Source organism: Camelus dromedarius, chromosome 13 (genome assembly GCF_036321535.1).
Source record: "Camelus dromedarius isolate mCamDro1 chromosome 13, mCamDro1.pat, whole genome shotgun sequence".
Classification (NCBI taxonomy): Eukaryota; Metazoa; Chordata; class Mammalia; order Artiodactyla; family Camelidae; genus Camelus; species Camelus dromedarius.
This window is the reverse complement of record NC_087448.1, coordinates 61118678-61133203: the sequence shown is the minus strand read 5'-3', so window position 1 is coordinate 61133203 and position 14526 is coordinate 61118678. Positions and strand designations below refer to the sequence as shown.

The following is a 14526-nucleotide window of genomic DNA, read 5'->3' as shown; positions in this document are numbered from 1 at the left end:
TTGATGATTACACATCTTTCAACTATACATTTTGAGAAACATATATAATTGAAAATGTAGACATCTGTACTATGATTTTCTATAGAACATTCATTTAGTTCTGAAATGGTTATAAATTAACCATTGGTAATTTACTCCTTTAAATGATTTAACCTTTCCAATGATCATTTCATCTGTTTTCTATATAAAAAAAAAAATCAAAGAAATTCGAGATATGGAAAAGCCATGTTGGTTGAGGATCTGAAACTGATTTGGTAGCTTTCGGGTTGACATAATCTTGGCCTGGTGCAGCTCATTTTGGAAAGCTGCCTCAAATTTCCCCTGGTTTTGAACTTTTTTTTTTCCTTACCACTTTCATCTAGCAAGAAATCATCCTGGTAACGGAACTTCTCCGGTCCACATGCAATAAAAATGTCATCGTCACCAAAAAAGTCTTGAAGGCACATCACCTACAAGAGAAAAGCATGACACTCAGCAAGGGGTCAGCAGAACAGCAATTACAACAATGCGTCTCTGCAAGTGGACATCTGCATAAAGCCACTTCCCATCTAATGGAATCAACAGGGCAACTTCTCCAGAGGAATTTCAAAAGCGGGTTTCGAGCATCTGTTACTAGTAAGAAACATGTTACATCTCGGTGGTGCAGGAAGACGGGATAAGGAAAATAGAACCAGCAACTGTCACATTTATGACTTGATATATCAATAGGCTATGAGGTAAGAGCCCTTTGTTTTCATAACAGAGTGGATGCCGCAACATGTGATGAAGGAACGCTCCTTTACTCTTCCGAATGCAATATTCCGTGATGGCAAGAAAAGTCAGCATATGATTTTAGCAAATGAGTATGTTTTTCAGTGACTGATGCCATGGTTGCCATGCACATGATGATCATTGGGGTAATCACCTCTTTTAGACCCATTCTACCTCTGGTTGACACAAAAATAGCACCCTTCATAAAAGGAATAATAGAAAAGGTAAGTTATTTCTGAGATTTAGATTTGGCAATAAGGCAACTGCATGCCCTTCCACTCAAACTGTGTGGAACTATAACATCCCCAGGGGCTCCCCGACTTGCAGTCACACAAAGGGAAAGTTTTAAAACAACCTTGGGATATTTATTCAACTTCTTCTCCAAAATGAACATTGAGAGTGAAATGTCGTTTTTCAAGTACATGTGGTCAAGATAAATAATTTCAAGCATATTGCTCTCTGTCTGTGGATATGTGGTGTAATTTTTTTGTTCTTGTTCACAGTATGTATGATGCCAGCAGAAGGCACTGAAAACACTGCTGATTTCTATCTATTTTCAATTTTCTTTGACTACTTGGAGTAAATCATAAAGTGGTCTACTGAAGGCACCATTCAGAGCTGTATGAAATAGACATTCTTATTTAACTGTTGCATTTTCCCTTGGATATTGGAGGACCAGAGACAAGCCTTCCTGTCTCTGATGTGAGCTATCTGTGTTTCCTATGAACCCCCCCCCCCTTATCCTTTGGTAGTTTTATCCACAGAGCATCTCTGGGGTTCTTCTCCCTCCTACAGCACCACCCTGACGAGTCCAAGGTGTTTTAAGACTTACAGAAGTAAGGTGGGAGAACACAGCATCATTTAGAGTCCCAAATGAAGTGATGTGCAGGCTTCAGATAGTTTTTCCAAATAATCTCTCATTTCCAAATAATCACTTATTGCTGAGGTTTTGAGAATGCTAGTTCTCTAACAGTTTGATAGTAAGCATGGAGTATGAGTGAGGCACAGTCAGTGCTTATTCTGTCTGTAAAAGCTTGAAGACAAGCTTTAAAGAGGTGATTTAAAGATTTAAAGAGGGACACTGTAATCATCGAGCTAGATGGACAGAAGGTCTTCAAGAGTGTGTCGGAAGCTCTGATAGCCCACTTGGGTTATAGACAGGCCCTTTGAATTCAGAACCCACTCTCTGTTTCTCTCCTCTCTTTCTGTCCAATTCCAACCATGACGCTGTTCATTTGTACCTTCATGACACAGCATCCCCACCTCAGCTTACTGGGTCTGCACTGGTGTCATCCCAGCCAGCTCTATACAGGCCGACTTCACTTTACGTGCATCAGTCTGCACTGTGCTGCCTTTGTGTCTGTTAGCACAAAGTATATGCATACAAAAATGATACAGTGGAATACTACTCATACAATGGAATACTACTCAGCCATAAAAAAGAATAAAGCCGCCATTTGCAGCAACATAGATGGACCTGGAGATTGTCATTTTAAGTGAAGTAAGCCAGAAAGAGAAAGAAAGAAAAAAGATATGATATCATTCATATGTGAAATCTAAAAGACAAAAAGAAAAAGAAAAAGAAAAAGAAAAGAAAAAGAAGATACTAATGAACTCATCTACAAAACAGAAACAGACTTGCAGGCATAGTAAACAGTCTTATGGTTACTGAGGGAAAGAGGGTGGGAACAGATTTGGGAGTTTGAGATTTGTAAATGTTAACCACTATATATAAAAACCAATAGGAAACAAATTTCTTCTGTATAGCACAGGGAACTATATTCGATCCCTTGTAATAATCTTTAATGAAAAAGAATATGAGAACAAATACATGTATGTATATGCGTGACTGGGACGTTATGCTGTACACCTTAAACTGACACGTTGTAACTGACTATACTTCAATTTAAAAAAAAACGAATAAGACATGGTCTCTCCCTAAGGCAAAAATGTGAACAATAAAACTTAAAAAGCAGTATTTCCTAAAGTAAATATGATTAATAGCTTTTGTGGCAAAAAAGGTTTATGCCAAAGAGACTTGGGAAATACTGTGTTTCTCCAATGTAAACAGGTCTCTGTATTTCTGGTCTTCTCAAAACCCATAATGTGCTAATATACACCACAACTCCAAAGAGAAGATAGAAAAACACAGTATTTCCTAGACTTATTTGATTCTGGAACTCTTCCCACACAGCATGCTGTAAACTAATGTTTGACAGGGTCCCTTTGGCACCGTGCTGACAGCCGTCAGTGGAAAGAACACTTAGAAGATGCAAAGGAGAGGACTCACCCATCCTTGTCCTGGGCAGCCCTGGTTCTCTGGTTGCTTCATATTTGTTAATTTTTACCTCATTCAAACGTTTATGCTGGGCCTGCTGTGTGCCAGGCTCTGTGCCAAACATGATGTCGACAAATCTCTGAGAGATGAAAAATACTGTTTTCCAAAAACAAATTGCCCTTTCTTTCCCCATATTCCCAATACTTGCCTTTCAGAACATCAGACGGCTAACCAGATCACACTCATCTACATGTGCCTGTTTCATGCTGCTGCTTAGTGGACAAATGACTCTCATCAACCTTGGGACATGTTATAAGCCAGTTGCCAGCCAATATCCCTCCCCATCACAGACCCATGACCCGCCCCCTCTCCAGGCCTGAGACTCAGAGACGGACTCCGAGAGCAGAACAGACAACGGGGCAGCTTGGACGGTGTAGGTATAATTCTGCTGGCAAGTCGAACTGAAACATGACGAACTTTTGATGTTGTTTCCAACTCCAGGATTCCAAGAACATAAAAGGAAAGCAGTAATGATTAAGGAAAAGTAACTGTCATCACCCAGCACAGAAAAGACAGAGGAAATATCCTTTCAATGCCAGGCAACATGTATTCATTTACCTCTCAATCTTCAGTGACTGAAATCAAAGAATTTGTTCAACTGTCAGAAACCGTGATGTTTTCTGTGCTTTCTGTTCTGGCATCATTTAGCCATTTCCCTGATCACAACCTCCCACCAGAGAGGGTGGGTAGGGTCAGTAGATCAAATTCAAATGTATAAAACCACTCCTTGTTAGAAGCCTTGGCAAAAGATTTGATGGCAAAGGAGCCTTAAACACAAGGTTACAATAAAGATGGATTTAGGATAATTTAAGCACTTCAATTATCCACGCTCTCTCTATCATTGATCCAGAGGTAGCTATAGATGTATTCCATCTAACAATAAAGAGTAACAGAGTAAGATTTATAACCCTTTTCTCTAGGCCAATATATTTTGAGAATTTTCCTTTAGGCATTACTGTACACCCTGATATTAAAGGACTAGAAATGATAGAGAAATGTAAAACCAATGTTGTGCAGAATGATCTAATTTTATATATCTACACAGTGTTAGTCCTTTTTAAATTTGAGGTTCTCAAAAGTCAGTGTGATAACCAGCTTTGAGAAAAAAGTTCCACTTATGGATTAAAAAAACACGCTCCTGGCTACAATGGGATAAGTGGCAGTTGACCTATCCTTTCACGAACTCTCCCGCTGGTAGGAATCAGATGTTGGAAGTATCCATCAAGATTAGATCCAGGGAAGAAGCAAAGGCAGAGATATCAAGTTTGAGAAAAGACAGATGTCCAACCTGTTCCTGCTTTGCCTCCCAGAAGAGCTGGTCTCCACGGTCTCCACTGTCTCCATGGACATGGATTCTGCTTCTGCAACGTCTCCTGAACCAAGGCCTTTCCTGCCCCCACCTTCACTCCATCACCACGTCCATCCAGAGCTTAGCCTCCTACCTGTGGACCCTGGCATGTCCCACTCATGGTTTTTCTTACCCCCACCTCCTTTCTCCTCAATCGATCCTATTTAATTCTCTTAAGTCTTTTTTTCTTAGTAAAATTTCACCATCTCTATGGCTCAGAAAAGCATCAATGGCTTATCATTATGTTAAAGTTCATCTTTGAGCTTGGCATTTCAGACTCTTCAAAATCTGGTTCCAACCTACCTTTCAAGTCTATGGTAGTTTTAGCCAGGACATGGTACCTGATACTTAATAAGCATTTCTTTGATGGATGTATGGATGGATGGATCAATGTAAGGACTATGCTGTAACCTGAAACCTGTTCCAATTTATCTGCTTTACTTATTCTTCTTGGAAAAGGGCCTTTTCTTTCCCACTTGTGTGTGGCTTTGGTATAAATTTTTTCTTTCCCATTAGGTATTCCCTCCTACTAACTCTTTGGCTATTCAGATCCCTCCTATGACTCAAGGCTCAGTTGAAGAGCCAAGCCCTACCTTCTCTATCCACTCCAATCCAGAGCAACTCACCTTTGCTCTGAATCCCCAGTCATCATTCAATACATGTTTATTAGACACCTACTATTTGCCAGCCACCGTGCTAGGCCTTGAGAATACGGCTGCCCTCATCCTTCACCACTTCATTTCCAGCACATATGTGCACAGACTCACACACCAAAGATCCTAACACACTATTGTGAATTAGTAATTCAGCAGAGAGTAACCTGCATTACCTCCTAGTGGTGTGTCATGGGTCTGGAGTCACGTGGCTGGGTGGTGGATCTTGATCTGTCATTACCAATGACTTGAGCAAGTCAGGAAGCCCTGTTACTAAAACTGCTAAACTTAGGGCAGAGACAGCATCTCCCTCCCAGTATGATCCCGTGGCACAGTGGAAACATCTGCTCTGGCATGGTTTCCCCAGAGCGCAGTCCCGTTGTCAAAGTCCAGGCTCTGCATTTACCCAGCTCTGCCCCTGAGATGTTCATCTCTTTGTGCCTCAGTTTTTCATATTGATTGTTTTAAGAAAGTGAATCTGAAGAGAGTAAGTCCTCAATAAACTTTCGCTATTTTCATGAGCCCAAATGTGGTTTTACTTCCAAATAAGTATAAACCAAATGTATATCTAATATAAAGAAATTTTTAAAAAATAGTATGTAGTTCCTGGGAGCCATACCAACAGGCTTGTTTTCTAAGTAGAATTGGGTCACGTGTAGCATATGGATGCCCCTTCTCACTTTGGGAATAAGGATTCTATCTACTGGTGTAACTGTTTTGGTGAAAGCATCCTTTGAATTAGCATCAGGGAATTGGTGCAAAGCTGGCAGAAGTTGTTAGCAAGAGGCTGGCTTCATGCCTCTGATTTCCATCAGATTTCCACTAAAATGATGCCATGAAACTCATCTGCAAATATATTCACCCGCTCCCACTGGTATAAATAGTTCTATGAACCTTTGTCTTAAAACTTTTAGTTTTGGGGGAACAAGAGATTTGCATTCCTCTGTGAAAAGTGTCTTCTGTTGAAATGTCCCTACACTAGAGAAGAAATTATATGTGTACTATGTGCAATTCATAAAGGAGGTAATCAGTTTATGGCACACAATGCTTTATAATCCATCAATTAATTTTCCATTCTCACCTAATACTTTGGTTATTATATGAAAAAACTAACCTCAAATAAAAACATTTCGTCATTGCATCAGAGTTTATCCCTGATGGTGATTAGCATACTGCCACACCCCCTGTATCTCAAATAACATGGGTGACTGTAATTGCCAGATGTGCTGGAAAAAGCCTTTGGATGAGGATCAGGATACTGAGGTTCTAAGCCCAGATTTGCTGTAATCATTGAATAGACTTGGACCAGTTACTTAAATTCTCTTGCTTATCAGTTTTTATAACAGTTCTATACTTTACCACAGTAACAATATGATGAAAATATAAAGAAAAGGTGAAAATTCTCTTTTTGGTGTGATACAGCAAGAATAGTTCTATATATATTTCTACATTTAGTCTTCAATATACATTAGTACATTTAAGCCTCTCTGCTATGAAGGATACAAACTATTAGACAATAGTTAGAGGTTATCAGTATCCCATTTAACAAACTTAGCCAGATCAAACATAAGATCAATAGGAATCTGAAGCCAGGTCAGCTAGAATTCAAATGTAGGCTCTTAACCACCAAGCTACAAGAACACAAGTCTATTCAAATGCATAAGAACATCTAACTGTTACATTTGGGTATTTTAAATTTCAGTTAATAAAACCATTTAGTACTACTCAGCCATAAAAACCAACAACATAACGCCATTTGCAGCAACATGGATGCTCCTGAAGAATGTCATTCTAAGTGAAGTAAGCCAGAAAGAGAAAGAAAAATGCTATATGAGATCGCTCATATGTGGAATCTAAAAAACAAAAACAAAAACAAACAAACAAAGCATAAATACAAAACAGAAACAGACTCATAGACATAGAATATAAACTTGTGGTTGCCAAGGGGGCGGAGGGTGGGAAGGGATAGACGGGATTTCAAAATTGTAGAATAGATAAACAAGATTATACTGTATAGCACAGGGAAATATACACAAGATCTTATGGTAGCTCACAGAGAAAAAAATGTGACAATGAATATACATATGTTCATGTATAACTGAAAAATTGTGCTCTACACTGGAATTTGACACAACATTGTAAAATTATTATAAATCAACAAAAAAGTTAAAAAAATTTAGTTATGACATATTGTACATTAACAGATTATAATAAAAAGTATCTAATAAAAATTATTAAAACAAGTTTGAATTATTTCTTTAGCTCAAGGAAAATATATTCAATTTTCTCACATTCTTTATGTGAAATCTGAATTCATATCTTTCCCATTAACTTACTAAGTACGCTCGCCCCAGAGGACCAAGCCACTCCCAGGGAGGGAAAAAAAAAACACTGCAAACAAATATGGACTTCCTCTCCCCTGAGCTTCCGGTTTGAGTCTGCTCTGCAAGGGCAGAGATTCAAACAAAGGCAATAAAAGCATCTGCTATTTACACATTTCCAAAGCAGGGCTGCGGAATCCATTCCCCGTCACTGGAATGAAATCTCCATGGTGACGCTGACATCACGGAGCTGGGCAACATTCTCAGCAGTGCTTGTTTGATGATATTTTCTTTACAAGAGCGCCCTCTACCAACGGAACATGGGATAGCTCTACAGCCAGGGCCTCATTTGTTTGAAGCCACGCCAGCCGTTCCATCTTAGTTGTCTCTTAGTATGTTAGAGACATCAAATACTTCACCATCACCTACTTAATATATTTTAAGTGATATTACAAACAATCACAAAAATAAAAGCCAGGAAATTCAGTCCATTTACTGGAATCATTGAGTATGGCCTATCCTGTTTTAGTTCTCTTTAAAAAAAAAAAAAAACTTACAATCTCTCATTCTTCTTGATACCAGATAAAGAGGACGAATTTAAACGTTCTCTTGTCCACATTTTGATGAGATAACCTTTACCAAAAAGGAATACTTATACCTTTATTTAAAAAAAAAAAACCCAGTCACCTGTGTATCTAAGCCACTGGAATCAACAATCTACTTTCTACAGAATTCGTAATGTGACCATTATAATTAGCTTTCAGTTAAAACTTGGCACATGCAGACCCCCCTCTCCCCCTGCCAAAAGTTAATTTTGAGAAGGTTTCTCTTCCAATTTCATTCCATATTTGGCTTCTTGTCTCAACTTAGCATTAAGTATTGTTACGCCACATATTGTAAGTCAACCACTGTGAATTTTTCTGTTCTATAATTATGTAATTCCATCCATTTTGGTTCTAAAATATGCCTGCAATTAGTTTTATAGCCAAATATCAGGAACGTGTTAGTTATTGTCATAAAAATACCTTCTCCAGCGTTCCTTTACCAACTTTTCATTTCTTTGAGGACAAACTTATGCAAATGGTAATTTATTTTACAAGTGTTCATCCAGCTACAGATTTCTGATAAAGAAAAATCATTTAAAGAAACTCTGGTTCTTGCCTAGAAAAATATATAGCCATTTTAAAAAGCAATAAATTATTCTAATAATAATAATAATAGAGGAAAAGAAAGATCTTCAAACTGCTTTTTACAAGTTTGAAGTGCTAAAAATTTTTTTGAAAAAGTGGACAATATGGTTGAAATTCAGAATTGGCTAAGAGCTAACACTGGAATAACATGCTGATGCTTAAAGAAATGGAAACACTAAAATATTCTCTTTTGAAATGCAAGCAATTTAATTTGCTGGGTCAATCAGAAAAAACCCCAACAATTATGAAATAGAAAGTGCATCTACTCCTTGAGTTTGCTCTCCGCCGCTGGGTCACACGGACATCAGCCCAGGCAGCCTGCCTGTGAAGCATCCTCTCTGATGGAGAAACGTACTCCTCCTCCAGGGGTCCCGTCTTTCATGGGATGGCAGCCTATTTTAAATATTGCATCTTTCATTACTTATCCTGCTTTCTTAATACTAACATTTCTTCTTCTTCTTTTTTCTTTTAGGTGTAGAGCAACCCTCTAGTATCCAATCGGCTCTGCTCCCTAATAGGTGGGGAGCTATTTAATACCCTCCAGCCTCAGTGTCTTCATATGTAAAATGGAGCTACCAATGCTTATCGTGTAGAGTTCCTTGAGGATTCCCCGAGTTAAGGTAGGAACAGTGCTTGGTACCATGCTGGGCCCACAGAGAGGGCACAGCAGGATGAGCAGGTGCAGCCCTGGGCAGGCTCAGTAGGTCTCTGGGCCAGGCACCATGCTGAGGGATCTGGGGCCATCACTTAAGAAAAGAATACTAAAAACCTTTGGCACATCTGGGAGAGAGGGGTTTTCGAGGATAGAGCTGCCTCCAGAGGTTCTCCCATTCTGCTCTCTGGACAAGTGAATGCAACCTCCACCCCACTGCTGTGCCCCGTGTCTTCTGCTGTTTACCACATGTTTAAAACAGATACTCTACTGGCCTCTCTTCACTTGAGGAGTTAAACCACAGTCCAAGAAAGTGGAAACTGTCACACAGTTGTCTCTTCAAAAAAGGGTACAATCTCTGATCTGAGCTCAGATGCAAATGCCTATCACTTACCTCAAGATGGATGCTATGGGCTGAGGCGCGCCCCCCCCCCCCAGATTTATATGTTGAAATCCTAACTCCCATTGTGATGGTATCAGGAAGTAGAGCCTTTGGGAGGCGATTAGGTCATGGGATTAGTGTCCCTATAAAAGAAGCCTGCGAAGGTTCCTTTGCCCCTTCTGCTGGGTGAGGTTACAAAAAAGAGACGGCCATCCAGGACGCAGGCTCTCACCAGGCACCAGATCTGTAGGCGCCTTGATCTTGGGCTTCTCGGCCTCTAGGACTGTGAGAAATCAATTTCTGTTGTTTATGATCCACGCAGACTACATACAGGATTTTGTAATAATGGCCCGAATGGACTCAGAGCGTTCAAGATAAGGGCTGTCAAACCCAAGAATCAGCTTATTTATGAGCTTCATTCAAGTCCTTCTTTCCAGGGCTAGAAAAAGAGTTCAACTTAAATGCCGTTGCTGAGAGGATCTTGTAAAAAGATCCCTGGAAATACGCAGCGGAGATTGTGACTCAGTTTCTAATTAGGCAGAAACACTATGATCGTTGGAAAGAGAACAAATAAAACTATTATGAGACACATGAAGCCAGTGAATACAGAGCTTTTCAGAGCAGATGAGGAAAAACAATCCCCAGGAGGAAAATGTGGCACTGAGAAGTTAATACTTCGTTGTCTGCTTCACATTTTAAACAGAGGTGCTGGGCGTAATGCCAGCTTCAAATAATTCCAAGAAATGCTTCAAGTTCTCATTGCCAAAGCTGACAGGCGCTCTGGCTGCCCTCAGTGGGAGTCACGACACAGGTCCAGGCGGGGCTTGGCAGAGAACACAGACGACTGAGGCAGGCCAGGCAGACGTCAGTGGTGACCGTGGCACAATGGACAAAAAATGCCACGTCTAAAGTGAGCAGCACCAGGCACTGTGTTCCCCTGCAGCACTTTATTATTTTATATTTAAATAAGAATTGTTGTCCAGCAGAACAGCCCTCAATTAAAAAAAAATATCTGCAACATCACGTAAATGAACCAAACAAAAGGCTCCTCTGGGCTAGACTCAGCCCATGCTAGTTTTGATCTAGAAACATCCATATAAAACTTCTTGAAAATAACTACAGCTTCAAAAAAGATTTATGAAAGTTCATTCTTTGACATATATTTATTTTATGTTCTCCTGTTTGTGGGGGAGCAGGGTCACTGTTTGCAAATGCCAAGATGAAGGCCAAAGAACTGATGCTCTGAGGTGCTCCTACTAAATTTTCATAAGCTGGGAAACACCATGAACAGGACAGATTCAGGGCAAGTTAAACTTAGAACAAAGGAAATGAGTCACTGAAAAGTTAGCCTAAGGCACTGTGCTGGGGTTTCTGGCCTGCAGGTAAATTAGGAAGCCTGTATTACAAAGATTGGGCTTTACACACACACTATGGAATACTACTCACCCATAAAAAAAGAATTAAATAATGCCATTTGCAGCAACATGGATGAACCTAGAGATTATCATACTAAGTGAAGTAAGTCAGACAGAGAAAGACAAATACCTATGATATCACTTATATGTGGAATCTAAAAGAATGGCACAAATGAACTTATTTACAAAACAGAAACAGACTTACAGACAAAGAAAACAAACTTACAGTTATCAGGCGGGGGAAGAGGGAGTGATAAATTAGTAGTTTGGGATTTGCAGATACACACTACTATACATAAAATAGATAAACAACAAGGTCCTACTGTTTAGCATAGGGAACTATATTCAATATCTTATAATACCTACAATGATAGAGAATATGCATGTATATAACTGAAACACTATGCTATATACCAGAAACACATAGCTATAAATCAACTAGACTTCAATTAAAAAAAAAATAATAACCCACAAGGGCTGGGCTTCAAAACAGAGGACCAGAACCAGCCCACAAAACCTGTGCAAGGCAGGACCCTCAGGTGCAGTTTCTCTGGGTCAGGAGTTAACAAAGCGCATAAAGCGTCTAGCTGCTCTCTTGCAATTTTACTGACTCTTACTCAACGTGCACATACCAATGAATCACGGCACTATGACCTTCCCTCCTGAAGAAGGAGCCCCAAAGCAGTGCAAAAGCCTATGATGTCCCAGGCCCCGAAGAGATATTTGACTAACATCATTACGCTGATTCTTCACAAGTACCCTCTGGTAAAACCTGATCTTTTTTAAAGATTTGCAAGAAAATCACAATCTAAAGAATGGATATCTATTTGAAGGACAAAAACATAAAGACAATCACTCTGCCTTTTACGTTCTTGTGCACTGGCTTGTCACGTGAGGTTGCTGGCCAAAAAAAGAAGATATCCCCAAACCCATGGAAGAATGCTTCTGCCAGGAAAATCTGTAAATTGCCTGACATTAAAGTATGGAGTTGGTTGCTTTCAATATTTCTATTTCTAATCTACTTGCCTGAATTAGCTTGACATTAAGAGGGATTTTTTTTAGATGATTCAAATTAGCCTTCTCAAGTAAATGATCTTTTTCAAACGATGACATTCCCAAAAATCTGCGATCTCCAAAATGACCGTTCCTATTACCATCATCTCCCATCATCAGTGATGTCATCACCACCACCACCACCACTATCATCTTCACCATCACCATCACCACTGCCCCAAGACGATCAGCACCGTGGCCACCATCACCACTGCTACCACCATCACCACCATCACCACTTCTGCAACTGCAGTGCTCATAAAACACTGGAGATTCTTCACATGAGCTGAGGATAGAGCTTTTGGTCTCCTGTGTGTTACATGTAACATACTGGTCAGTGTTCTGCTTGGTAAATGCTTAGTCACTTCTAATTCAGTCCAAATGCAACCTAAAATTATATGCTAAAATTATTATTTGAAATAATGACTTCTATTGTACCCAAACTCAAATGCAGCTAATAAAAACATTCATATAGCATCAAAAAATATTATTGGAGTAAAAACACTTATTCTCCCCAAAATAAATTTGAGAGCAGATTTTTTAAATTGCTAATGAAAACTTTCTCTGGAATTGTTTAGAATTGTGTGAGTAACAATACTGTTTTCAAATAATTGTATTCAGATCTAAGCATAGCTGATAAAAAAAAGGCTGAAAGAGATGGGACTAGTAAGATAAAAAACTATACAGTCCAAAATGAAGGCTTGATTTCAAAACATTCTGTTTTTATAATAAATGCCAATATGGGTATACAAATGTGAATACATACTTGGAGATGTTCCTTACTCAATGGCCTTTTTAAAGAAGTATATATGGCGGGCAAAACACTCCAGGCCAGTATTTCTTCTGTGTCTTCATCCTATGCTATGTACATTAGTGCATCTATAATTCTTCTTTATCTGCATATGGAGTTGAGCAACACGGGGCTGGCTGCCACCCCCCGACACTGCCTGAGCTAGAAATGTGAAGTGTGACTTCAAACACCTACTGAGGCCTGGAAGGCAACGCGGACAGCGAAGTGGGCCAAGCACCATAAAACCCAGTGCAAATGGGGTGAAAAACGGCACTTAACACCGGCAGACATGGGGCCCTCCCCTCACCTAAATGGGGCAGCGGCGGTTACTCAACACGTGTCATGGGAAGGTTAGCCCGGTGTTGCCGGGCTGACTGATTTCCTCAGAGAAAGTGAAATCAGATTTTTATTTGAAAGTCCCCGATTCTTAAAAGTTGGAAATAAATTCATTTTTGTATAAAAAGAACATTGTGCATTTCAAATAAAACACACCTGTGTTTTCCTGGATTCAACCCATGGGCAGGGAGTTTTCCAGCCCCTGGGGGAGAATTCCACACTAAGTGGCCATTAGCCATGGTTAACGTGCACAGGGCCGTCCCTATGGCTATGCCAAAAGTCCAAGGGAGGCCACCAGGCTTCCTGACACACTCCAACTCCTGTAAGTTCCAAAGGTAGGGTAGCCTGGAGTCAAGACCCACCACTTCTGGAAACTACAGCCTATGAAGAAACCAATATGGCCGCTGAGCCAGCGTGCACATGCGCTGTGTGTGTGTGCATGAGCACGCGTGTAGGTGTGTCTTTGTGGGTCCTTGTGTGCTGGGAAAGGGGTGGATTTCGCAACTGAGCTTGTTTTTTGTGTCTGTCCTCTCTTCCTCATCCCTGATCACGACGCTTCCGTCCCCCTTCCTGGGAGAGAAGAGAAACAGATGATGTGGAGAATCTATAACAGGAAACTTCAGAGCAAATGTTACCAGCTCGGTAGAGACAGAACAAAATCAAACCCCTTCCAGAAAGACCAGAAGCACACTCTGCTTCACTTTCCACCCCTTAGGTCACCCCTGGCCACCAGGGCTAATCATGGTTTGTAAAGCTCCCAGTTTCATCCTCCAAATGAAAGGTCCCTCTTAAAAATAAAAATCAATCACAGGCAGCAATTTTTGTTTGTTTGTTTTTCTTTTGGTCACATCTGCTCTGCCCAAATGTGAAAACCACCAGGGCCATTAAAAACTATTAGAAATGTTAGCTCTAGTTGGAAGGAAGCAGAGTAAATAAAACTCAGCCATCTGGGGAAAAAGATTTGGGGCCTAAGACATCAAAGTGAGGGGGTAAAAAAATCAAAGATTTTCACCAATAATTTCCAAAGGTTGATTTTTATTTATTAAGTATTTCACAAGTAAGGAGTAAGGTGACGTGATTCTTCCTTCTTTCAGAAACTAACCTTACAGTATTGATGGTCTGAATTTATCTAGGGAAGTCCACTCACTTAGGGCACATCACATGGACAGGGAGATGCTCTCAATGTTTGGATCAGGACACGCTGTTATGTCAACATGCTGACACGTGTTTATCTTCTAATGTTCATTTCACAAGACACCAGTACAGAAGAGCATCCAACAGTAGCTCTGGACGGAAAG

At 40.1% G+C, this 14526-nt stretch overlaps 1 protein-coding gene across 5 annotated transcripts in view; it reads right to left on the bottom strand.

Annotated features, from left to right (window-relative positions):
• Positions 1 to 14526, bottom strand: part of DCLK1 (doublecortin like kinase 1) — a 295805-nt gene that overhangs the window by 146850 nt on the left and 134429 nt on the right. For all 5 annotated transcript variants that reach the window (XM_031465886.2, XM_031465885.2, XM_031465883.2 and 2 more), the window contains exon 4: positions 350 to 449. In XM_031465886.2, the coding sequence (XP_031321746.1) occupies positions 350 to 449 (100 nt within the window). The remainder of the gene's footprint in view (positions 1 to 349; positions 450 to 14526) is intronic.